This window comes from Tachyglossus aculeatus, chromosome 23 (assembly GCF_015852505.1).
Source record: "Tachyglossus aculeatus isolate mTacAcu1 chromosome 23, mTacAcu1.pri, whole genome shotgun sequence".
Lineage (NCBI taxonomy): Eukaryota > Metazoa > Chordata > Mammalia > Monotremata > Tachyglossidae > Tachyglossus > Tachyglossus aculeatus.
In genome coordinates, this window is record NC_052088.1 from 29,124,267 (window position 1) to 29,151,469 (window position 27,203).

The following is a 27,203-nucleotide window of genomic DNA, read 5'->3' on the forward strand; positions in this document are numbered from 1 at the left end:
TAGGAGGTGGGGAGGAAGCTGAGCCTTGAGGAAAAAGTGTGGGACTCGGAGGTAGCAAATTCTAATCCCAGTTCTGCTGTTCACAATCTAGGTGACTCGGATAAACCAATTAACTGTTTGGTGCCTCAGTTTCCTCATCTGAAAAATGGGAATTAGCAACTACTCTCCTGACCACAAGTCTTTGAGATCTGAGTGAGACAGGGATGGAGTCTGCTCTGATTATTTTAAATCTACTCCAGTGCTTAGCAGGCCTTTTTTTTTAAAAAAAAAAATCTTATTTAAGTGCTTGTCTGCTGTGTGACCTTTGACAGGTCACTTCACTTCTCTGTGCCTCAGTTGCTTCATCTGTAAAATGGGGATTGAGAGGTAAGCCCCATATGGGACAGGGACTGTGTCCAACCCAATTTGCTTGTATATACCTCACTGCTTAGTGCAGTGCTTGGCACATAGTAATCACTTAACAAATATCATTATTATTATTACTTTGTGCCAGGCACTGTACTAAGCACTGGGGCAGATATGTGCTAATCAGGTTGGACACAGTCCATGTCCCAAGTGGTGCTCATGTTCTCAGTCCCATTTTACAGATGAGGAAAATGAGGGAAAGAGAAATGAAGTGATTTGCCCAAGGTCACATAGCAGACAAGTGGCAGCGCCGGGATTAGAACCCAGGTTCTCTGACTCCCAGCTCCTTGCTCTTTCCACTAACCCTGCTGCTTCTCACAGTCGATCAATGACTCGATCAATCAGGGGTATTTATGGAACACTTCCTTGATGCACTGAAGTAAGGACTTGGGAGAGTACAGTGTGGTTAGTAGACAAAATATATGCACTGAATAAATAACATCAAGATAAAAGATTTCTAAAACGCCCTAATGTTTCCATCTACAAAGCATGGAGGATTCAGTGTGAACATCTTTTTACAACAGACTGATTCAAAAACTCGATGGGTGGGTCAAGGGAAAAATCTACATCTTGGAAACTCATTGAGAAAAATTAAACTTCAGCTCCGGAAAGGCGCATGGTTTCACCGGCTCTAATTAAAACCAGCTTCTTTAAAGCCAGGCTGGAGCTGATGATCATACTTCCTCCAAAAGGTGGGTAGATTGTAAACTCCTTGTGGGCAGGGAACATGTCCACCAACGCTCTTGAACTGTACTCTCCCAAGTGCTCAGCCCACAGGGTTCTGCACATAGTAAGTGCTCATTGAATACCAATGATCAAATGGCAGTTTTCTAGGACAGAACAGAGAGAACCACCAACATCAGAGACCAGCAGTTTTATGGGTTTTGAAGGCCATAACATTAGCACACTTCTGCTGAAGTGTTTATGCCGGCTTTTAACTGTCCCTGAGGAAATCCAACCAAAGGTCTGCAAAGCTTATCCCCACTCGACTTGAAAATTTCCATAAAACAGGATCAATGGCCTTTACTGTGAACCCCCTGGCAAATCCCACACCTAAATAAATCAGGCTCCGGGTTTTCTTAACTTCGGCCCCTCAAAGGTACAGGAGATTCCGGACTCAGAAATAAAGCCCTCCTTTCATCCCCAGACCAGATATAGACCAGGTCTCCCTCTCCCTCCCCTTTCCCCTCATCCCAGCTTGTCAGTGACAGGAGAACTTGATGGAGAGGGTGAGATTCTGTTCCCTGGGAGTAAAAAGGTGACGGTTAGGGTCTCTTTCATACCATTGCCTTGCCTGTTATCAGAAGCTTCTCCTAGAATGACAAAATCATTTCAGCTGGAGGGGCCGAGGTCAGAGGCATGGGGCAGGCCAATATTTTAGAGTCAGGGATTTTCTGTGCATACAGTCTGACAGTGCTAGTGTCTAGGAGAGATTTTTCGAGCCATGAGAAGCAGCTTGGCCTAGTGGATAGAGCACAGGCCTGGGAGTTAGAAGAACCTGGGTTCTAAACCCGGCTCTTCCGCTTGTCTGCTGTGCGACCTTGGGCAAGTCACCTAACTTCTCCCTACACAGTTACCTCATCTGTAAAATGGGGATTAAGACTGTGAACCCCAGTGGGGATACGGACTGTGTCCAACCTGATTATCTTGTAGCTACCCCTGCACTTAGTACAGTGCCTGCTGCATAGTAAGCGCTTAACAAATAGCATTAAAACATTGTGGAAATATCGATTCAGGTCTCTCCTGCTAAGGAATGAGTAAGTGGATACCATTTTTGCTTGGACATCAAGCTCATCATGACAGAAACCAAAGTCCTCGTTCTGAAGCTCAAGTCATTCATTCATTCAATTGTATTTGTCGAACGCTTACTGCATGCAGAGTTCCCTCCCCTCTTTCCCCCTAAACCTACTGTCCCCCTCCCTTTCTTATTTCAGTCAACAATGTCCTCATCCTTCCTGTGCAATCTTGCTGGCATCCTCTACTCTTTGCTGTCCTTCTACTCTCCATTAGGTAATAAACACTGTAGTAAGCACTGAGGTTGATACACGATCATCAGATCCCACACGGAGCTCACGGTCTAAGTTGGAGGGAGAACAGGTATTAAATCCCCATTGGCAGATGAGAGAGCTGAAGCCCAGAGGAGTTAGGTGACTTGCCCAAGTCAAGTGAAGCCGCATGGAATAGTGAATACGGCACGAGTCTGGGAGTCAGGTGGTCATGGGTTCTAATCCCAGCTCTGCCACATGTCATCTGTGTGGCCTTGGGCAAGTCACTTCACTTCTCTGTGCCTCAGTTACCTCATCTATACAATGGAGATTGAGACTGTGAGCCCCACGGGAGACATGGACCGTGCCCAACCTGATTTGCCTGTATCCACCCCAGTGCTTAGTGCAGTGCCCGGCACATAGTAAGCATTTAACAACTTCTACAATTATTATTATTAAGTGGCAGAGCTGGGATTAGAACTCAGATGCTATCCTGCTGGTTTGTTCTGCACATTCCCTAGATCTGGAGATCCCCCTCCGCTCAGATAATCTTCTGTACAGATCCCTCATTTATTTGTATTTACATGTCAACACCTCTAGACTGTGAGCCCATGGTGGGCAGGGAACGTGCCTACCCACTTTGTTATATTATACTCTCCCAAGTGCTTAGTACAACATTCCGCACATGGTAAGCGCTCAATCAATATGGTTGAATAATTGCTTGATCTTGAAGAATCGCTTCCCCCCCCCCCCCCCCCCAACTCTCGTCTTCTCAAACCCTCTGCTGACTCCCTGTTTTTCTTCACATCAGACAAAAATTTCTCCCCATCGACCTCAGGGCTCTGCACCTCACCCATATGCTCTCTTCTCTCTCTATTCCCCTACTCGCTGTCCTCCCAAACCAAACTTCTAGCAGTAGCTCACTCATGTCATCCCTTCTGCCAATTCCAACACTTACAAACTTATGTATAATAATGATGGTATTTGTTAAGCACTTACCATGTGCCAAGCACCGTTCTAAGTACCGGGGCAGATAAAAAATAATCAAGTAGGACACAGTCCCTGTCCCCCGTGGGGCTCACACTCAATCTCCATTTTACAGATGAGGTAACTGAGAAGTGAAGTGACTTGCCCAGGGTCACACAACAGACACATTCCGGAGCCAGGATTAGAATCCAGATCCTTCCTACTCCCAGGCCCTGGCTCTATCCACTAAGCCATGCTGCTTCTATTGCCAAGGAGGATGCAGATGTCCTCTTGATTTTTGATGAGTTTTGTGAGTTCTGTGATAATAATAATAATGGTTATCCCAGCACTTATTAAATGTTATGTATTCATTAAGACTGTGAGCCCCATGTGGGGTAGGATCTGTGTTCAACCTGATTATCTTGTATGCACCCCAGTGCTCAATACAGTGTCTGGCACATAGTAAGCATTTAACAAATACCATATAAGAAAAGAAGTGCTTTACTAGGGGCTAAGGCATGGGACAGACACTAGTTCCGCTTCCCCACAGGGCTTAAATGACAGAGAGTGCAGGTACCTTGTCCCCATTTCACATATGAGGAAACTGAGGCACCGAGAGCAGAAGTGACTTGCTCAAGGTCACACAACAGGCCAGGGGCAAAGCAGGGATGAGAACCCAACCTGGCCTAGTGGAGAGAGCATAGGCCTGGGAATCAGAAGGACCTGGGTTCTTACCATGACTCTGCCATTTTTCTGCTGGGTGACCTTGGGCAAGTCACTCAACTTCTCTGTACCTCAGTTCCCTCATCTGTAAAATGGGGATCAAGACTGTGAGCCCCACGTGGGACAGGGACTGTGTCCAACCGGATTAGCTTGTATCTAACCCAACCACTTAGAACAGTGCCTGTCACTTAGTAAGGGCTTAACAAATCAAGCAGTTATTATTAACTATTATTATTACCCTGAGTGTCCTGTCTCTCAGACCCCTGCTGCCCACCATCGATGAACTAATTCAGCCCAGGCTTCCCTCTCTAGGCTGTACATTCGCTGTGGGCAAGAAATGTGTCTGTTTATTGTTGTATTGTACTCACCCAAGCTCTTAGCATCGTGCTCTGCACTCAGTAAGTGCTCAATAAGTAATAATAATCATTGTGGCATTTGTTAAGCACTTACTATGTGCCAAGTACTGTACTAAGCGCTGGGATGGATACAAGCAAATCGGGTTGGTTACCATCCCTGCCCCACTTGGGGCTCACAGCATCAATCCCCTCTTTACAGCTGAGGTAACTGAGGCACAGAGAAGAGACGTAACTTGCCCAAGGTCACACAGAGCCGAGAAGTGGCGGAGCTGGGATGAGAACACATGACTTTCTTACTGCCAGGCCTGTGCTCTATCCACTCCCCCACACTGCTTTACCGATGCGATTAACCGACTGAGTGGCTGAACATTCTCGACTGCTCTGGTAGCAACCCCTCCGCCCAGTCGCCGGACGGGACACTCACGCTGGTGGAGGCCACGGCTTCGTGCACGCTCTCCACGATGAACTCTTTCGTGATCCTGCGGGAGGGCAGCTCGTTGAAGAGGGAGTTGATCAGAGCCACCTTCGCTGCATCTCTCCTGGCCTCCGCTCTGCTAAGGCAGCACTGCGAGGGAAAGAGGAGAAAGGAAAAATGGGAAAGGAGGTGGCTCCGGAGCACTGACTATTTCCTGCCGCTCCTGAGCAGGACAGTCCGGTCTAGGCCGAAAGTGAGCTCAATCAATCAATGTATTTGTTGAACATTTACTGGGTCATGGGTTTTAATTCCAGCTCTGCCTCTTGTCTGCTGTGGGACCTTGGGCGAGTCACTTCACCTCTCTGTGTCTCAGTTACCTCATCTGTAAAATGGAGATTGAGACTGTGAGCCCCAGGTGGGACAGGGACCGTCTCCAACCTGATTTGCTTGTATCCACCCCTGTGCTTAGAACAGTGCCTGGCACATAGCAAGCGCTCCTCAACAAATAACATAATAATGAGAATAATAATTCTCTGTGCCTCAGTTCTCTCAACTGTAAAATGGGGATTCAATACCTATTCTCCCTCCCATTTAATAATAATAATAATAATAATAATGGCATTTATTAAGTGCTTACTATGTGCAAAGCACTGCTCTAAGCACTGCAGAGGTACCTAGGTGATCAGGTTGTCCTGCGGGGGATTCACAGTCTTAATCTGCATTTTACAGATGATTAAGGAACTGAGGCACAGAGAAGTTAAGTGACTTGCCCAGAGTCACACAGCTGACAATTGGTGGAGCTGGGATTTGAACACAGGACCTCTGACTCTAAAACTAAGTCTCTTTGCACGGAGCCCCATGTGGGCCTGGGACTGTGTCTGACCTACTTGCCTTGTACCTACCCCAGGGCTGGTTTTGACACATAATAAATGCTTAACAAGTACCAGCAAACAAAGAAACAAACAAATAAGGTACGATTGGAGTGGGAGTGCCGAGTGAGTTTGGGTTCTGACTCTGGAAACCTGCACTGGATCTCCCTGCCACGTGGCCTGGCAGATCACAGGCCCCTCTGGCTGTGAGCGTTGGCTTAGCCATTTCTGCAGCCTGCAAATGCCAGAAAAGAACAATGTGAACAAAACCCACATCAGCGGCAAGCACCCTGCTGATGGTAAGAGTGAGTCATAAAGTAAACCCCCAAAGAGCTGAAATTTCAACTGGATTTTTACCCAAACCTAGGCATGGTAATGATAAAATATGATCATTCTCCTCCAGATTCCTTATTTTTGAATTTTATTTTTCTGGTATTCGTTAAGCGCTTTCGATGGCACTGTTCGAAGTGCTGGGGTAGATACAAGATAAACAGTCTGTGTCCCACGTGTTCAGTGTCTTAATCCTCATTTTACAGATGAAGAAAAGGAGGCACGGAGCAGTAAAGTGACCTGCCCTAAGTCACACAGCTTACAAGTGGCAGAGCCAGGATTAGAACGCAGGTCCTTCTGACTCCTAGAACTGTGTCTATCCGCTAAGCCACCTGCCTCTCTGTTCCCTGGGTATTGACAGTGCTTTGCACACAGTAAGCACTCAATAAATACTATTGAGTGAATGAATGAGTGAACTCCCAGCCTCATGGAGACCCAGCCTATTTCCCTCACGATCTGATAGATCACAGCCCGTACAGACACAATGACTTTGCAGAGCCCCTCACAAGGTGAAGGCAGATTGATTTAGGACCAGGGCTCTCCATTTCTTAAGGAGAATCCATTGATCAATGGTTCTTATTGATACCGGCTCCACGGTACTTATGAAAATATTTTTATACTCTACCATTTCCCCTATCTCCCCTATTTCAATACCTGCCTCCCCGCCTGTTGACCGCAACCTGCTTGTGGGCAGGGATCATATTTATTCATTCAATTGTATTTATTCTGATGGTATTGATGGTATATTCTGATGGTATTGACAACTATCTACTTGTTTTGTTGTCGGTCTCCCCCTTCTAGACTGTGAGCCCATTGTTAGGTAGGGACTGTCTCTATATGTTGCCGATTTGTACTTCCCAAGCGCTTAGTACAGTGCTCTGCACACAGTAAGTGCTCAATACGATTGAATGAATGAATGAATTTATTGAGTACTAACTGCGTGCAGAGCTCTGTACTAAGCGCTTGGGGGAGTACAATATAAGAGCAAACAGACACATTCCCTGCCCACAAGTTTACAGTCTAGAGGGAGAGACAGTCATTAATACAAATAAATAAATTAAGGATATAAGTGCTGTGGGGCTGGGAGTGGGATGAATAAAGGGAACAAGTTTCCTAACTGTGTTATATTATTGTCTTTCAAGCACTTAGTACAGTGCTTTGCACTTAGTAAGTGCCCAATAAATGTCATCGATTGACTGACTGAGGATTTTGTGCATATCACTGTCAGTCAGTCAATCATATTTATTGAGTGCTTACTGTGAGCAGAGTACTGTATTAAGCGCTCGGGGGAGTACAGTATAACAATATAACAGATACATTCCCTGCCTACAACGAGCTTACAGTCTAGAGTGGGAGAGAGACATTAATATAAATAAATAAAATTACAGATATGGACATAAGCATCGTGGGGCTGGGAGGGAGGATGAATAAAGGAAGCAAGTCAGGGTGATGCAGAAGGGAGTGGGAGAAGGGGAAATGAGGGCTTAGTCAGGGAAGGCCTCTTGGAGGAAACATGCCTTCAATAAGGGTTTGAAGGGGAGAGAGTAATTGTCTGTCAGACACGAAGAAGGAGGGTGGTCCAGGCCAGAGGCAGGACGTGGGTGAGAGATTGGCGGTGGATAGACAAGATCAAGGTGATAGATGAGATTGTGGTGCTTGGGAAAGTTCAGTCAAGTTAGAAGACAAGGAGATCCAAGCCTCCCCGCCCCACAGAAGCTACTTTTCCTTTTTTAAATGAATCCTACTATCATCTCAACTCCCCATTGTGGGATGGTCAACACGAAAGCTTTATAAAAAAGGTAAATCCACTGTTTATGAAGAGGAAGATGCTTTTAGATGAATTGGCACTTCCAGGAGTTTAATCCTTCAACCTGCAAAACAGGACACATCTGTCCTGTCTGTCTGTCCTCCCCCTCTAGACTGTAAGCTTGTTATGCTCAGGGAATGTGTCTGTTTTTTGTTGTATTGTACTCTTCTGAGTGCTTAGAACAGTGCTCTGCACACTTCAAGAGCCCAATAAATGCAATTGAAGAATATTCACCCCACCCTCAATCCCACAGCACCTATGTACATCCAATTTGTACTTCCCAAGCGCTTAGTACAGTGCTCTGCACATAGTAAGTGCTCAATAAATACGATTGATGATGATGATGATGATGTACATACCCATAATTTGTTTTCTTGTCAGCCTCCCCTTCTAGATTGTAAACACACTGTGGGCAGGGAAACCTGTCTACCAACTCTATTGCATTTTACTCTCCCAAACACTTAGTGCAGTGCTCTGCACACAGTCAGTGCTCAATAATTACCACTGATTGATTCCTTCAGCTTGATGGCTGGTCAGTTATCTGTAAAACAAATCCAGATAGAAACAGGAGGCAGGAACCTCCAGCTTAATATCAATTTCTCTTCCCTAATCATGGAGTATACGACATATAAGCCTCATAGCCTCAATCTAAATAGGACCCACTTTGGAGTAAGAAATCTCGTAAACACAACTCGGTTAAAAAACAAGCTATGTCTTTTAAATGAGACCTGCTAAGTACCAGATCAAAGAAGCTGCATCCCATTTACTACAGAATGGCATCGCTTTGGAGATCAAAGGGCCTCAGATCTGAAAGCAAGAAAACTTTAAAAGGAACGCTGAAGAATATCAAGATTATAAATTAAACACATGTCTCTACTTATTGCTCCATTTGCGGAATCCTCTGTTAAAACCAGGAGAAAGCACATCAGTTAATAGCACATAAAATCAAACATCCCGGCACATTTTCTCTGGGGTGAAAAAGAGCTCAATTCAAAAAGTGGAAGTGAGACTAACCAGCGACCTTCGATCAACATTCGGAGGATAAAAGAAAAAGACCACTAGAGCTGTGTGTTCTTCTTTGGAGATGTTCCTTGAGACCCTTTCCATCTACTGACCCGGTACTGGGGCCTGGACGAGAGAGAAGGTCGTTTTCATTCTAACTGTGGAACATTGGCTCCCAACTGGGTTGATGCTTTGAACCAACCGGCATCAGTGGGAGAACATCCAAAAAATGAACTGTGATCGAGGACGGAGAGAACATTTTATTTGTACGTGCACGCTTTTCTACCCTAGAATTTGAGAATGATTGCCTTGAGGAAGTATCCTGGGGGTGAATAAAAGAAAACGCTTCTTCACGTCCAAGAATTCCCGCTGAGGGGAACATATCTTTAGAGGGTGGAGCATTTGCAGTTAATTGCTAACCCACCCAAGGCTGTTACAGTGGCATGGAAGGACTGATGGGGGAAAACCATCCCCGCTTCCACATCGCACGAAGCTAGACAGAAAGCAACGCTCCCTAGCAGAAGAGAGCTTGGGCCTAGGAGTCGGAGGACCTGGGTTCTAATCCTGGCTCTGCCACTTGTCAGATGTGAGGCTTTGGGCAAGTCACTTAACTTCTTTGTACCTCGGTTTCCTCATCTGTAAAACGAAGATTCAATCTCAGTTCTCCCTCCCCCACAGACTGTGAACTCCATGCGGGACAGGGACAGGGAAGTGCCCAACCTGATTATCTTGTTAGCTACTCCAGGGCTGAGTACAGTGGGTTGGCACATATCACAACCACAATAATAATAACTATGTGTAATAATAATTATGGTATTTATTGAGCACTTACTATGTGTCAAGCACTGTTCTAAGTGCTGGGGTGGATACAAGCAAATCAGGTTGGACACAGTGCTCTGCATACAGAAGCGCTCAATAAATATGACTGATTCATTGATTCATCAATCATCATCAATCGTATTTATTGAGCGCTTACTATGTGCAGAGCACTGTACTAAGTGCTTGATTGATCCCAACTGCTTAGTACAGTGCTCTATACATAGCAAGTGCTCAATAAATATCATTGATTGATTACTTATTGTATTTGTTATACATTTGCATTTGCAAAGTCCTTCTGATATCCCATGTTCTCCAGGAGGCCTTCCCTGACTAAGCTCCTTGTGGGCAGGGAATGTGTCTGTTCTATTGAACTCTCCCAAGTGCTTAGTACAGTGCTCTGCACACAGTAAGTGCTCAATAAATATAACTGATTGACTAATTTCTTAGTGCCGCACTTTATATCCTCCCTAGTGCCACCAAAGCCTCTTCATGCCCTTTAAACACGTGGGTATTAACCAACCCAGTCTCCTCCTCCACAGCCCTGAGGAACATATCTTTTCTCCCTCTTATCTGTGATTTATTTTAGCGTCCATCTCCACTATAGGATTGCAAGCTCCTTGAGGTAAGGGATCATGTCTATTAATTCTGTCTTACCTTTTCCAAGTGAATAGAACACAGAAAGTTCACACTTTAAAAGTGACAGACACATCAAAAGTCAATCGTATTTATTGAGCTCTTACTGTGTGCAGAGCACTATACTAAGAACTTGGGAGAGTACAATATAAAAATGTAAATATGGTTGAATGAATAAATGTAAAGACATTCTCTGTCCGCATGAACAAGCATCGTCTGTTCCTCTAGACTGTAAGCTCGTTGTGGGCAGGGAATGTATTTACCAACTCTGTTATATTGTACTCTCTCAATGCCCTGCACGCAGTAAGCCCTCATTAAATACCAGATTGATTTTTTTCCTCCTCTTACCTGTTTAGATTGTGCAAACTTTGTGACCCATGTCTGATTTAATATTCCTTCACAGTTAATCACCGGTATTTTCTGAGGGTTTTCAGAGGGTAAAGCACTTGGGGAGAGCTCAACAGAAGCCACACCCATGTTTCCTCACCTCAAGAAGTTCAACTCTAATGGAGGAGGTAGACCCCCCCAAAAATTATATACCTCAAGGGAGGAGGAGGAAGGCCGAGGATACAGTAAGATGAAATAGCTGAATAAATCACTGAGAATACAAATAATAATAATAATAATAGTGGCATTTGTTAAGCCCTTACTATGTGCCAAGCACTGTTCTAAATGCTGGGCTAGATACAAGGTAATCAGGTTGTCCCCCTTGGGTCTCACAGTCTTAATTCCCATTTTACAGATGAGGTAATTGAGGCACAGAGAAGTTAAAGTGACTTGCCCAAAGTCTTATAGCTGACAAGTGATGGAGCTGGGATTAGAACCCACGACCTCTGACTCCCAAGCCCGTGCTCTTTCCGCTAAGCCATGCTGCTTCTCAATAAACATATGCAGGTATGTGCTGGGGAGAAGGGAAAATACATAAAAGCCACTTTTCCCCCAACTTATTGAGGGCAGGGATCATGGCCTGGAGTTCTATTGTACTGCTCTTCACCCAGTAAGTATGCAGTATATACCACTGAGTGATTAGAGTGCTCTGCACAAATTAAGCTCTTGGCAAATATCAGAAATAATAGTGCTTTGTTGACACACACTTCCAAGCCATCCTCCTAATGTCCAGAATGGCCTAGAATGCCAGTGTGATTCAACCAAGGTTGGTCAGGGAAGAGCTGGCCCTGCTAAGTACCTGGATTCAAATCCGGCATGCCAATCCACGCTGCCATGGTCTGATGCTAAAAGTATTGTGCTAAAAGTAGCGTGATACTGTTATGTTATTAATAATAGCAATGATCACAATAATAATGGAATGTCAAAGACTTACTATGTGTTTAGTCCTGGGATAGATGCAAAGTTAACGGTGAAGACAGTCCCTGGCTCACTTAGGGTTCACAATCTAGATCATCCCCAATTTTCATATGAGGAAACTGTAGCTCAGAGAGGTCGTGACTTGCTTCGCAATACCCGGAAGAGCAGTGGCAGAGCTGGGTCTCGAACCCAGGTCTCCTGGCTCCCAGTCTCGTGTTCTTTCATTCATTCAATTGTATGTATTGAGCGCTTACTGTGTGCAGAGCACTGTACTAAGTGCTTACCATTAGGTTTTGCTGCCTCCTGTTTCAAACTCAAAGACCAAGGGAGATCTCAGCCATTTACACAAAACTCTGCAAATTACCACAAGGAAAACGGTACAATTTGATCTATTTCTTCAGTTCTGTAAGCTGTGCCTTTCTTGCTGCTCTCTATCCCGTGACAAAAATACTTCCACTACTACTGCTATTACTACTATACATAATACAGTTAAGTGCTTATTAGGTGGCAAGCACTTTGCTAAGTACTAGGGCAGGTACAGGATAATCAGATCGGACACATTCCCTGTCTCAAGTAAGGCTCACAGAATAAGACTGGAATAATTGTGGTATTTGTTACGCACTTACTCCATGCCAAACACTGTACTATGTGCTGGGGGAGAATTAATTTGCCCACCTTTTACTTTGGCACATGGACCTAATTCACGCATTTGAGCGCTAAGATTTCATGGCAGTTGTCAGAAATCATTTCCTCCCACCCTATCTCATCTGTGCAGTGATTGCACCGGGAATGTCTGAGTCTTGGGGGGAGGTGTGCCCGAGCCAGGCATTTTCTAACCTCTCTTCTCTATTCTAAATAAACAACCAGGCTTTCTAGGAGGAGTCAGGCATCTGTTTGAATCCTTGACATGAAGCAGCCCCACTACCCAACAGGAAACTAAATACTTGTCCTATGGACAGAAGAACTCCCTTCTTACCTCACAAGGAGAGATTCTGCAGTGACTTACTGAAGGCCCGTCTCCTCCAAGAGGCCTTCCCTGAATAAGCCCATAATTCCTCATCTCTCTCTCCCTTCTACATCACCCTTGCAGTTGGATTTGCTCCCTTTACTCACCCCTCCCTCAGCCCCACAGTACTTTTGTACATATCTGTAATTTATTTATATTAATGTCTGTCTTTTCCTGTAGACTGTAATCTCACTGTGGGCAAGGAATGTGTCTATCATCTCTGTTAATAATAATAATAATAATAATAATAGCATGTATTATGCACTTACTATGTGCAAAGCACTGTTCTAAGCTCTGGGGAGGTTACAAGGTAATCGGGTTGTCCCATGGGGGGCTCACAGTCTTAATCCCCATTTTACAGATGAGGTAACTGAAGCCCAGAGAAGTTAAGTGACTTGCCCAAAGTCACACAGCTGACAATTGGCGGAGCTGGGATTTGAAGCCATGACCTCTGACTCCAAAGCCCGTGTTCTTTCCATTGAGCCACGCTGCTTCTGTTCTATTGTACTCCTCCAAGCACTTAGTACAGTGTTCAGAAAATATGATTGATTTATTGATTCTAGAAGAGTCTGGGGTGGTAGTTAATCGGCAAAGAACTGGGACTTTAGAAGTACGTGGATGATAAAATCAGCAGAAAAATTATTTTCCAAAATAATTGCATTGACAGCCAGAAAGCAATAATAATCATCATAATAAAAGGCTTTAGTTAAATGCTTACTGTTTGCCAAGCACTGGGGTAATAATAGTAATAATGACATTTATTAAGTGCTTACTATGTGTAAAGCACTGTTCTAAGCACTGGGGAGGTTACAAGGTGAGCAGGTTGTCCCACAGGGGGCTCACAGTCTTAATCCACATTTTACAGATGAGGTAACTGAGGCCCAGAGAAGTTACGTGACTTGCCCAAAGTCACACAGCTGACAACTGGCAGAGGCAGGATTTGAACCCATGACCACTAACTCCAAAGCCCATGCTCTTTCCACTGAGCCCCACTGCTTCTCTGCTAATCAGGTGCCACATGGGGCTTACAGTCTAAGCAGGAGACAGAACAGGTATTGAATCCCCATTTTGCAGGTGAGGGAACTGAGGCACAGAGAAGTTAAGTGACTTCTCCAAAGTCACATAGCAAACAAGTGACAGAGCTGGTATTAGAACTCAGGTCCTTTAACTCCCAGGCCCGAGCTCTATCCACTAGGCCACACTGCTTTCCCAACTACCCAACATGAGGCTATTCTTAATCATCTAAAAAAAGTATGGAAACTGGGCATGCGCCCATGTAAGAGAGCCAAACTCACTTTCCTTCCTAGTTTGGATAACTAGCTTTTTTACAACATTCATTCGACAAATGGGATCTATTTATTTAATGGAACTCTGATTAGAAACTGCTGGATAGAGGACAGATTAGGGGTTAACTCTCTGGAGAGTGTGGGTATATGGGGAAAAGCTATGTTTTCTTATATCTACCTCAGTGTTTAGCACAGTGCTTTGGCATATAGTAAGCAGTCAGTGAACACAACGATTATTATTAAGGGTACATCATTCATTCATTCAATCGTATTTATTGAGAGCTTGCTGTGTGCAGAGCACTGTACTAAGTGCTTGGGAAGTACAAATTGGCAGTTCGTTCAGTTCTTCTAAGACTGGAGAAGCAGCAAGGACCTCAGAATTAGAAGACCTGGGTTCTAATCCTCCTCCTGCCACCTGCCCTGCTGTGTGACGTTGGGAAAGTCACTTCATTTCTCTGTCCTTAGTTCTCTCAATTACAAAAGTGCTCTGTACACAGTAAGTGCTCAATAAATACGACTGAACGAATGAATGAAAATGGGGAGTTAATCCCGTTGCTCTCCTACTTGGATTGTGAGCATCATGTGGGTCATGGACCTTGCCTGCTTCATATTGTATTTACCCCAGGGCTCAGCACATAGTAGGTACTTAAAAGACACAATTAGTTATTATGCAAGTGCTCTATCCATAGTAAATGCTCGATAAATTTAGCAATGGTACTTGTTAAGCACTTACTGTGTGTCAAGCCATGAATTACACACTGGGGTAGATACAAGATAATTCATCCAATCATATTTATTGAGCACTTACTGTGTGCAGAGCACTGTACTAAGTGCTTGGAAAGTATAATTCAGCATCAGGCCAGACACAGTCCCTGCCCCACCTGTTATTCACAGGGTAAGTAGGAGAGAAGAACAAGGATTGAATCTCCATTTTACAGTTGCAGACACTGAGGTCCAGAGAAGTTAAGTGACTTACCTAAGGGCACAGAGCAAGGAGGGGGCAGAACTGGGATTAGAACACAGGTCCTCTGATTCCCAGGCCCATGTCTGTCTATCCTCTGTCTATCCTCTGTCTATCCACGGATTGACTCTCGGGTCCCTGCTCGGCTTTCCCTCCCACTGCAACACAATTCCCAGTGAGGATCACTGGGAGACAGGGACTGAGATGGATCTCGTCCCATTGAGGCAATGCGAGTGATCACCTCCACAACATTTAGAGCCCGGTGCACAGATTTGCTCACGAAGGCTCTGAAAGGATTTGAGAGCTTCCATTCAGGGTGGAAATGCCCCCCAAATGGTGGCTTTCTCGCCTACTAGCTCTCTGAAATCTATGCTCTTCCCGTCCTCCTCCCCTTGAAAGTCCTTGCCCCTTTCTCATCCTTGCATGCCAATTGAAAAGCTGGCATCTCTGGGTGTGGATGCTTAAAGCTCAGACCACTAAGACGTTTTAGATCTTTCTCCAGGAAGCAGAGAAAAAACAGTGTGGCCTAGTGGAAAGACAGAAGCCTGGGAGTCAGGGGCCCTGGGTTCTAATCCCAGCTCTGCCACCTGCCTGCTCTGTGACCTTGGACAAGTCACTTCTCTGTGCCTCAGTCTGTAAAATGGGGCTTAAATCCTCCTCCCGCTGATTTAGACGATGTGGGATAGGGACTGTTTACAACCTAATTATCTTGTATCTATCAACCCAGTGGTTAGAACAGTGCTTGACAGGTGGTAGTTGCTTAAAATATCCCGTTAAAAAATGCCACCCCTCCACTCTGGTCAACGATCTCCACATTTCATTTTCACCCCAAGAGCGAGGTTCATCTCACAGAAGATGATGGTAGTGTTTGTTAAACGTCATGTGTCAAACACTGTTCTAAGTGCTGGGGTAGATGCAAGCTCATCAGGTTGGGCTCGGTCCCTGTCCCACCTGGGCCTCCCAGTCTTAATCCCCATTTTACAGATGAGGTAACTGAGGCCAAGAGAAGTGAAGCAACTTGCCCAAGGTCACACAGCAGACAAGCGGCAGAGCTGGGATTAATTAGACGGCAGGTCCTTCTGTCTCCCAGGCCTGTGCTCTGTCCATATGACAAACCGGACCTGAGTGTTAATTACAGACTTAGAGAACTTTCAAGCCCCCAACTTCTCGTGCCTGAACTAGGGTAACAGCTTAAGTTCCCAGACAGCTCACGAGCCCGATTTCCCCAACCTGACTGCGAGAGGAGATCACGGCTGTTGAAAGGAAGGTGGTTGCGGTGATCGGATTGCCAAGCATTTCTTCAGTCAGCCAGCAATCAGTCCTGCTACAAACCGTTCAGGGCTGTGGGACCTCTGAGCCACAATGTTAGGAAGCAGTCACGATGAAACAGTATGGCCTAGCGGCAAGAGCCCGGGCTTGGGAGTTAGAAGACGTGGGTTCTGATCCTGGCTCCAACACTAGTCTGCCATATGATCTTGGGCATGTCACTTCACTTCTCTGTGTCTCAGTTCCCTCATCTGTAAAATGGGGATTAAGACTGTGAGCCCCACTTGGGACAATCTAATTACCTTGTATCTACCAGTACTTAAAACAGTGCTGGGGACGTAGAAAACACTTAACAACTAACATAATAATAATAATAATAATAACTTTTAATTATTATTATTATTATGTTACTTGTTAAGAGCTTACAATCTAATTACCTTGTATCTACCAGCACTTAGAACAGTGCTGGGCATGTAATAAGCACTTAACAAGTAACATAATAATAATTTTTAATTATTATTATTATTAGGGTCTGGAGATGAGCTGAGGAGGCAGACTGGAGGGGAGAGAGAAGGGAGTTGGGGGAGAAGGAAATTTCAAACATGCTCACAAAGATGTTTTGTCTGTGAGTAACAGTAATAATAATAATAATTCTTAATTATTATTATTATTATTATTAGGGTCTGGAAATGAGCTGAGGAGGCAGACTGGAGAGGAGAGAGAAGGGAGTTAGGGGGAGAAGGAAAGTTCAGACATGCTCACAAAGATGTTGTTTTGTCTGTGAGAAAAACCTCCGAAGTTTGTACCTTGAGGGTATGGAATAATCCTCTGGAGTGAGCCTGGGCTCCTCTTCAGTGACTTGCCTTTACTGTAGGCCTTTCTCTCCCTAAACCCCACAGTTTTATTCTGAAGCAAGACTGCTCCATTCATTTTGCTTAATAAGAAAAGAACAGGCCAGACCCGGCTGGGGAGGGGCGAAGGGGCAGCTACCCTGCCTTTAGAAAACAAGTCGCACAACCTATTTCAGCGGGTCAGTCATTAAGAACTCCCAATTAGTCCGCACATGACTAATGTTAATGGAATACAACTGGCTCTCTCCGTCTCCTGGTCTCATTAGCTAGAGAACCAAGCTCTCTTTGTGGAGATTACCCCTACAAAATGCTTCCTTCCCTCCTCCTCCTCCTCCTCCTCCCCCCAGTCTTGCAGTTAGCCAGACTGGGTGGATTACCCATCTAGGTATGGATATCTAGTTGCAGTCAGAGACCAGAAAAGGGTCGGAGGAGTTTTTGAAGAGAAATATGTGGCATTAAACCACCATTGTAAGAATTATTTTGTAATTCATTGAAAATAAAGACTTCCAGTGACATTTAGTCAGGATTACAAATCCTCTTTCAAAAACTCAAGTTTTCTCAGTCATTCGTCTCCTGGGAAGAACTTAATTTTACAAACTCAGTTTATTGTGATTTAAGGAGATCCTTAATTCCTTGGATATTGAAAATAATCACCCAATGTATACAGGCATATGTTTTACATCTATAGCTTCATCATAGTTTTAGGTAACTTTTCCTCCAAACCATGTTCTTGGCTATTGGCTGGCTTGTAGTTGGTATTTAGTAAACTCTTACTACGTGCTAAGTGCTGGGGTAATAATAATGATAATAATGATAATAATGATGGCATTTGTTAAGCGCTTACTATGTGCAAAGCACTGTTCTAAGCGCTGGGGAGGATACAAGGTGATCAGATTGTCCCACGTGGGGTTTATAGTATTAATCTCCATTTTACAGATGAGGGAACTGAGGCACAGAGACATTAAGTGACTTGCCCAAGGTCACACAGCTGACAAGCAGCGGAGCTGGGATTTGAACCCATGACCTCTGACTCCAAAGCCCGGGCTCTTTCTATTGAGCCACGCTGAAATGAGGCTACGAGAGCAGACTGTCTGTCGATCAATCAACATACAAAATTATTCTTTGTATTAAAAGAAGACAGAAGTTTTTTGAGCACTTACTCTAGGTACAGCACTGTGTTAAGCACTTGGGAGAGTATAATAGAGTTTGTAAACCTGATCTCGGCCTCAAAATACAATCTAGTGAGGGAAACAGACACTAAAATCAACAATCTATTTTATTCCCATTTTACAGGTAAAGAAATCAAGGATCAGAGAGGTTCAGTGACTTGTCCAGGATCACACAGCAGGCCAGGGACAGAGCTGGGGCTAGACTCCCGGTCTTCTCTCAGTCATGAGCTATTCTTCTTTCTAGGGTGATATCCCTCCTGAATAGAATTGGGCTTTGTAGGCACTTCAGGCCACTGAATGAAATCTCAGCATGCCCCCTCTCACCCCTAACTGACAACTTTCTTGTCTCTACCTCCCAAAGTTGGCCCTCCAACTGCCTTTACTTCCCAAGAAGACAAGATTTTCCCCATGACCAAAATCCCCCTCATTCTTCTGCTGGAATTACATGTCTCTGTGGCGGGGTGATAGTTGGAGAATCTAATGATTCATTCATTCATTCATTCAATCGTATTTATTGAGCGCTTACTGTGTGCAGAGCACTGTACTAAGCACTTGGGAGGTACAAGTTGGCAACATATAGAGACAGCCCCTACCCAACAGTGGTCTCACAGTCTAGAAGATTCCCACAGTCTAATCCAACTATACTGCTGGGTGACCTTGGGCAAGTCATTTAACATCTCTGTGCCTCAGTTTTCTCATCTGTAAAAATGGATTTTTCTATCGCCACTCTCAGACTGTGAGCCCCTGGGGGACAAGAACAGTGTTCTATCTACTTATATTGCATCTACCCCAGCACTTAGTACATGTTTGATCCAGAGGAAGTGCTTAACAAAGCATTATTATCATTAGTATAATCATCATTATCCAATCCATCCACCCATTTTTATCTACCAACGTTCTACCAGACACTGAACATTCCAGTTAATGTTCTTGAGAGAGATTTTGCTGCTTTCTCAAATGAGAGCATATTTAGTCATCAAAACCAGGTTTTCAGGTTCATTGTGGATGACAAGATTAACATTCCCGAAACTCAGGTTGGATCACCAACCTTTTAATCAAAAAAACAAAACAACCCCTTCCCAAGCCCACGGAAGATAAAGTATTCAATAAAGTCCCCTCTTGGTATTAAAAACAAAAACAGCTGCTGAAACAATGAGTGACTTTTCTTGAGAGTTCAGGAAGAGGGGAGCCAGAAGGTGATCTGGCAGGTTTTACGATAGTCTTATTGCAATAAATGGAAATTACCGAACGGTTTCATCGTCATGGTACGTGGGTCTTGAGGATTAACTGCCCTGACAAAAATGGCATGGAGAAAATACTTTCAAAAATGCACGAATTTATACTGAAGTTATAAATAACAGAAGGTTTTTTTTAAAAAAAAGACTTTATACACTTCAACACATTTTAAGAGAGGGTTTGTATGAAGGGAAGCCGTGTGTGGAGTTTTTTTTCATTCAACATTTGGAGGGAAATACTAGAAGACAATCAATGTAGTTATCCTTCCTGCATCCATGGTAGGTTCTAAGAAGACAGGGTTTGCAGGCACAGCTACCCAGAGGATTTGAGAGTTCTTTGTCTCTCTACTTTGTGAAGGTTTAGAGAATTCAGTTAATTAGTCCTCACTCACTGCTCTCCTATACTCTACAGAGAGATATTCCAGGACAAGAATCTCATCAGTCCTTCTATTGATGTCTTTACTCTGATTAGCCCGAAGCCTGAATTCTATCTGCTCTGAGGAGTTTTTGTGAAACTGCTTGAAAAGAGAGAGGAATCAGTCTAATTTCCCAGTCCACGATTCTGTCCCTCAAGTCCTGCATGCCATTCTGGATGCAAATCTGGCCCTACGGCACAGATGACGTTCGGGGCTCGGTGAAATGGCTCCTGCTGGGATCAATGCGTGATCTCAGCATTAAAACCTCATCATGAAATTATTTGAGATTCTCAGGGGTGACATGTGATGATGTGAAAAGCACTCTAGGAATGAGAAGGTCTGCACTCACAGACCAAGGCCCTGACAAAATATGACCAAACGGTATGGTCTGGGAAATAAGTTTATCTCAAGCAGTTTGGAAATTCACTGAGAAAATGGGAAAGATAGGAGATCTTTCTCAGAGCCGCTTTTCCTCCTATCATGGGAGTGAACTGATCAACCCAAACTGATGTATGGGTTTCCAAACATCTTCGATTTGGGAAATTTGAGGTCTTTTCAGCACGGATGTTAACATCGCTCCTGAGAATTTCATAATGTGATGATTTCAACAGAAGGAAAATGAAACCCTAAAATGATCCTAAGAATCACGGGAAGAACTCTCCAGAGAAGAGTTTTTTTTCTTTTGCTTTAGTTTTTACATCTCTTAAAAACATGACAAAGGCAGTTAACACGCTTCCCAAAGGAGAGCTTATTGTAGTTCTCCTTGTCAGTAAAAGACTGCACAGGGTAATTTGAAATTCTAAAGTAATATCCACACACAACTCAGTGGAAAGAGTAGTAGTAGAAATAATATTTATTATGTGCTTACTGTATGCAGAGCACTGTACTAAGCGCTGGGAGAGATTACCCAGATGGGAATTAGACAAAGTTTCTACATGTGCATTTAAATGTAATGCATTTAAAAATGATCCAACTTTCCAGATACCACATTCCAAAGTAGAAGTCAATTCTACTGAAAACAACGGAGCTCATGACAATTAATCGCCCAAATTAATCACATCTAAATCACCTGTAACTACGTTAGAATAGATTCATAAATCAACCTAACTCCATTTTGGGAGTGCAAGTGTTAAGTGTCACGATTCTTTTTTTCATTAAATTGTTTGAGATTCTTTGCGTTTAACCCTGATTATTCAAGAAGTTAAAATTAGCATGAAAATCCCTAAAATAGCCCTAGTCTATTGATATGCATGGAATGTCTTTCAGGGGAAAAATATTTAACAACATTCAGCCTTCATAGTTTTCTGTCTCCCACACCTCTTTGATGGATGGGAATGAAATCTGAATGCGACTGCCAAATCTTTTGAAAGGAAGAGGAATGCCTTCATCCATAGATCCCCTCACAATTCCTTCCCTCCACTGCCCACCAGGGGAGATGGGGATTTTGAAAATTTCGCTCCAGAGGATGGGGAAGGCCAGGGGAATGGTGGCCAGATGGGCCATTGGATCAGACAGCCCGAGGACCGCGTTTTCCGTTTTCTCCTCTAGAAATAACCACCCGTCCGCGTCTCCCTTCCACCACCGATTTGTGCTTCTTCTTACCTGAAAGTTGCCAAAGCAGCTCCCTCCGGGGAGGGTGACGTAGCTCACAAATGGAGGCCCCGGGGATGGAAGAGATTCATACACCACTGTCCCTTCACCCGGCAATACAGTCCTCCACTGCGGTTTGCTCTCCCAAAACTCTTGAAGCATCGAGACCACGTTCACTGTTGTATACCAAAACAGAAAGAAAAGATGAGGACACATGCATCTGGTCTGGATCTCATTCCCCACTAGATTGTAAGCTCCTCGAGGGCAGGGATCGCTTCAACTAACTCGATTGTGTGCTGTCAAGCGCTCAGTGCAGTGGAAGACATTGATCGATTAACAGGATTTGGTGTTTCCGAGCTGGAATCTCGGGTCTCCACATTTTAGAGCAGAAGGGACAGAGGAGGAACGTGAGGTGATGGGGGAGATCCAAAATCTGAGGACAGACTTGCCTGGTGAGGGGTTCTCAGGATGGAAAGATGCAGGCTGAGAGAGGATGTGATTGACAGGGTGATTAACACCAAAGTGTTGTCCACCAATCCCCCTACACCAGGAAGAGAGGTCACCTGCTGAAGTTAAAAGGTAGTAGGTTCGGGACAAACAAAAGGAAACACTTTTTCACACTCTGGGTGGTAAGTCCATAGAACTTACCTCCACAGGAATTTGGACATGGTGAAATGATCATAATGATCATGAGAACAATTTGATTAGATTATTGGATAAGAAGTCCCCAGTGGGTTACTTGAGGGAAAGATAGAGATGTAAGGGAGAAAGGAAGGAATGTCCATCAATCAATTGTATTCATTAATTAATTTATTTTTCAATGGTATCTGTATAGCACCTACTATGTGCCGGGCACTGTACTCAGTACTGGGGTACATAACAAGTAATTCAGGTTGGATCCAATCCATGTCCTACACGGTGCTCACGGCCTTAATCCCCATTTTAGAGATGAAATACCTGAGGCCCAGAGAAGTGAAGTGACTTGTCCAAGGTCACACAGCAGACAAGTGGCAGAACTGCAATTAAAACCCAAGTCCTTCTGACAGGCCCGTGATTTATCCACTAGATCATGCTGCTTCTCCACTGAGCACTGACCGTGTGCAGAGCACTCTACTAAGTGCTTGAGAGAGTATAATAGAGTCGTTAGACATGATCCCTGCCCTCCAGGAGTTTACAATCTAATGGGGTAAACACGATCACCACTAGATACTTGAGAGATTGAAGGTTTACTACCTAGTGGGGAGTGTTAGCTGGTCAAACTATGACCACTAGGATGGATATCAACAAGAGTAACCATCACGTATTTATTACTATTACAACTATGTGCTAAGCACTGAGGTAAGATGAAATACAATCAGGTCAGGCAGTCCCTGTCCCACATGGGGTTCACAGACTAAGGGGGAGGAAGAATAGGTATTTAATATTCTTTTTGCAGAAAACCAAGGCAGAAAGTGAATTACTCAAGGTTACCCAGCCGGCAAGTGGTGAAGCCAAGATTAGAACCCAGGTGTCCTAGCTGCCAGCCCTGTGCTCTTTCCACCGGGCCATAGTTCCTCCAGGGATCCCACAATGTTGGAGACAATATACTGGGCTAGACTCAGTGACAGACTAGACTTATGGCCTTAAAACCAGAGGTGGGGTAAGGTTAACAGCCTCCTGGTATCACTGCCCTTTCACTTCCACCCCAGGGAACTGAAATAATAATTTTATATGAAAATCATATATAAAATAAATAAATATTATTTGATATTATTATAATAATTATAATGATGATGATGGAGGCATTTGTTAAATACTACGTGTCACGTGCTGTTCTAAGTGCTGGGGTAGATGCAACCTAATCAGGTTGGACACAGTCCCTGTCCCACATGGGGCTCACGGCTTTAATCTCCATTTTACTGATGAGGGAACTGAGGTACAGAGAAGTGAAGTGACTTGCCCAAGGTCACCCAGCAGGGAAGCGGCAGAGTCGGCACTAGAACCCAGGTCCTTCTGACTCTCAGGCCCATGCTCTGCCCAGTAGGCCATTATACTGAATTGAAGCGCCTACCATGTGCCAGGAACTGTAGTGAGAGTAGCAGCATGGCTTAGTGGAAAGATTCCGGGCTCGGGAGTCAGAGGACGTGGGTTCTAATCCCGGCTCTGCCACTTGTCTGCTGTGTGACCTTGGGCAAGACACTCAACTTCTCTGTGCCTCAGTGACCTCATCTGTAAAATAGGGATTAAGACTGTGAGCCCCACGTGGGACAACCTGATTACCTAGTATCTGCCCATCATTTAGAACAGTACTTGGCACGTAGTAAGTGTTTAATAAATACCATTATTATTATTATAAGTGGGTGAGGGCTAGACAAGCATCCTACTGCTCAGTAGGGAGTGTCTGTATGTGCCCCTAGCGGGATATGCTGAGTGGCATTTAGTCACTCATTCATTCATTCAATCGTATTGAGCGCTTTCTGTGTGCAGGGCACTGTACTAAGCACTTGGGAGAGGGCAATGCAGCAATTAATAGACACAGAAGTAGCTAGTCTGTAAGTTCTAGACTGTAAGCTGTTGTGGACAGGGAATGTGTCTGTTATATTGTTCTATGGTCCTCTCCCAAGCACTTAGTACAGTGCTCTGCACACAGTATGTGCTCAATAAATACAGTTGACTGCCTAAACTCCTGCCGTTCATCTACTCGAGGTGTTAGTGGTCTTGGGTGCCAGGGGAGCTCGCCAAAGGTCAGGTGATTTCTGAACTGCTGCCAGTAGAGGGAACAGCAGAGAAAGAGGCCCAGATTCCCACATAATAATAATAATGGCATTTGTTAAATGCTTACTTCATCATCAATCGTATTTATTGAGCGCTTACTATGTGCAGAGCACTGTACTAAGCGCTTGGGAAGTACAAATTGGCAACATGTGCAAAGCATTGTTCTAAGCACATCTCTAAGCCATATTGACAATGACAGTTTTCTAGATGGGCACAAGTTGCCACGCAGTGAAAAAATCTCACAAGACCATTTGGGAGTGATTTGAGAGAGGCAGTATTGCCAAGTGGGTAGAGCATGGGCCCAGAAGTCAGAAGGACCTGGGTTCTAATTCTGGCTCATCCACTCGTCTGCTATGTGACCTTGTACAAGTCACTTCACTTCTCTATGTCATTTGGAAAATGGGGATTAAGACTGGGAGCCCCATGTGGGACAGGGACTGTGTCCAACCTAATTTGCTTGTATCTACCTCAGTGCTTAGTACAGTGCCTGTCACATACTAAGTGCTTAACAAATACCATTTAAAAAAAAGTTTGTGTAAAAGGGGCAATGTAATGGCAATGCAGATTTTCGCCAGGGGAAAAAACTGCAGCAATGGAATGCTATAATTCTATTTGTTCTGACGATTTTGACACCTGTCTACATGTTTTGTTTTGTTGTCTGTCTCCCCCTTCTAGACTGTGAGCCCGTTGTTGGGTAGGGACCGTCTCTATCTGTTGCCAACTTGTACTTCCCAAGCACTTAGTACAGTGCTCTGCACACAGTAAGCACTCAATAAATACGATTGAATGAATGAATGAATGAATATCATAGATTAGCAGTTCTAAAGTGTTTCTGAAAACACACACACATACACACGATCTGTCTTCTGCATTCAAAGAAAAATCACAGATGGTGAAAATCCCCGATGAGGGTGCGGATGGCGGAAAATTCAATGCCGGACTCCAAGTTCCAACCACACTCTGAATCAACCCAGATGGTTCTTTGTTGTGCTGTCATGTTTGTTGTTTGTAACACCTCATCCTGTTTGCCCTTTTGCTTCTGAATCCTGAGCCTTTTGATGCCTCCGCTCCACAAAGAGCTGTCGCCTCTCCATTTCTAGCAGCGATGTCCTGTTATCTAAGGCTTTGCTTATCTTGCCTCCTTAAGCATTTTCCTGTGCCCCTGTTCATTCTGATTGTCCAGTTTCAGCTCACCAAATGAGCGATAGTCTGGTTACTCTCCTGCCACCATTGGCTTCGTACGTTCCCTCTAGCAAAGCTGTGTTGAGGTGAACCAAGCTTTAATGCTGAGGAGGCTTGCCATTTGACGTTGGGGATGGCCCCGAAGGGACAGACTGTACTAGGAATCGAGGGTGACATCAGTATTGGTTCAAATCTCACAGCCCTACGGGAGGTTGAACAGCCTCACAGCTCTGGGGATTGTAAGCTTTGTCTGAAACCTTCTGCCACCACAACCTGTCTCCTAGAAGATGTGCTGGCTTTGTGGATTCAATGTTCTACTTCCTTGTCTATCAGAAGGAGGATGGCCTAGTGGACAGAGCACGGGCCTGGGACTCAGAAGGACCTGGGTTCTAATCCCGGCTCTGTCACTTGGCTGCTATGTGACCTTGGACAAGTAACTTCACTTTTCTGTTCTTCAGTTACCTCATCCGTAAAATGGTGATTAAGACTGTGAGCTCCATTTGGGGCATGGACTGTGTCCAATCTGTATCTACCCCAGTGCTCACTACAGTGCCTGGCACATAATAAGCATTTAACAAATACTATGAAGAAGAGTAGGGATGCCCTTGTGTAGGATTGTACACCACTTTGAGTATTTTGGGTTTATCACCAGTCTGTAGGGCCTGGTGGGGTTGGCAGAAATTGGTTCCTGTCCTTTGCCTTTCTTCTAGGGTGGTCCCACTAGGATGCGATCATCCACAGATAGCACCTGTGAAATAACTGTCTCTAGGACCTTGGATGATGCTCAGAGGAGTTTTTGCTTGAGGTGGAAGGAAATGGAGAGAGTAGCTGGAGATTAGGAGTTGGTCCAGGGAAGAATATGCCACAGAGTAACCAACTGATGTCATTTTGGACTGGCACCCTGACCCGACTCAGGTTGCTAGAAAACAATATTATTTTGTTGTATCTGTGAAGCATTTACTGTGCACCAGGCCCGATATTAAACACTGAGGTAGATACAAGAGCTCAGAACAGAGCCTGGCACTTAGTAAGCACCTAACAAATACGATTAAAATAAAGAAATAAACAAACAAACCAAAAAAGCTCCCACCCTCCACCCCTGGAGCTCGATGATCCAAATAGCCAGTGACAGGGCAGATCTGAAATTCTTAAAACCCCAGAACTCTTTATAAAATACGCTGCCTGCAGGGCCCATGAGAATCTTCAAGGATCATCCTATTCACTCCTCAGTGTGTTTGGAAAAATCATCTGATCTCAAGAGCTCTAAAATCTGGGCAGAGGGTCAGGGCTGCTGTTCCCCTGGAGTCAATCAATCAATGAATCAGTGGTACTTACTGAGCACTTACTATGTGCAGGACACTGTACTAAGAGCTTGGGAGAGTAGAGTACAACAAGTTCCCTGCCCACAACAAGCTTACAGTTTATTCCTATAAATCCCACATTCACTTTATTTCCAACCCTGCTCATCTGCTACTCTTTGACGTCTATGCTGCTTCAGGGCCACTGAGGTGAAGTTGATATATGGGGAGCAACTTCGCTCAAGTTAAATGTCAAATTTCAAAGCGTAGGTCTTGTCAGCGACACCAAAAGAGCAACTCCTGCGAAAGGAATGAATTATATTGCCGATGTTCAATCTTTATAAAAAAAGTTCATGCTTAGGTTAACGGCAACGAGCCCAATAGAGAGTCTCAGATCCCACAGAGGGATGAGGAAAATACCAGGCCTAAGGAAATGCCTATGGATCATTCTTGGCCTTAGCCCTACTCGGGGCGATTGACATTTAATGGAGGGAATTATTTTTAAGAAATATCAAGTTTCTAAGTCTCGGGGTCTCAACCAAAATAGCTAGAAACCCACAGCTTTTTTGTGGCC

The 27,203-nt window shown here is 44.3% G+C and overlaps 1 protein-coding gene across 1 annotated transcript in view; it reads right to left on the minus strand.

Annotated features, from left to right (window-relative positions):
- Positions 1-27,203, minus strand: part of LIX1 (limb and CNS expressed 1) — a 57,391-nt gene that overhangs the window by 13,392 nt on the left and 16,796 nt on the right. The window contains exons 2-3 of the mRNA XM_038765913.1: positions 21,408-21,571; positions 4,860-5,000 (exon numbers count right to left, since the gene is read on the minus strand). Of these exons, the coding sequence (XP_038621841.1) occupies positions 4,860-5,000; positions 21,408-21,571 (305 nt within the window). The remainder of the gene's footprint in view (positions 1-4,859; positions 5,001-21,407; positions 21,572-27,203) is intronic.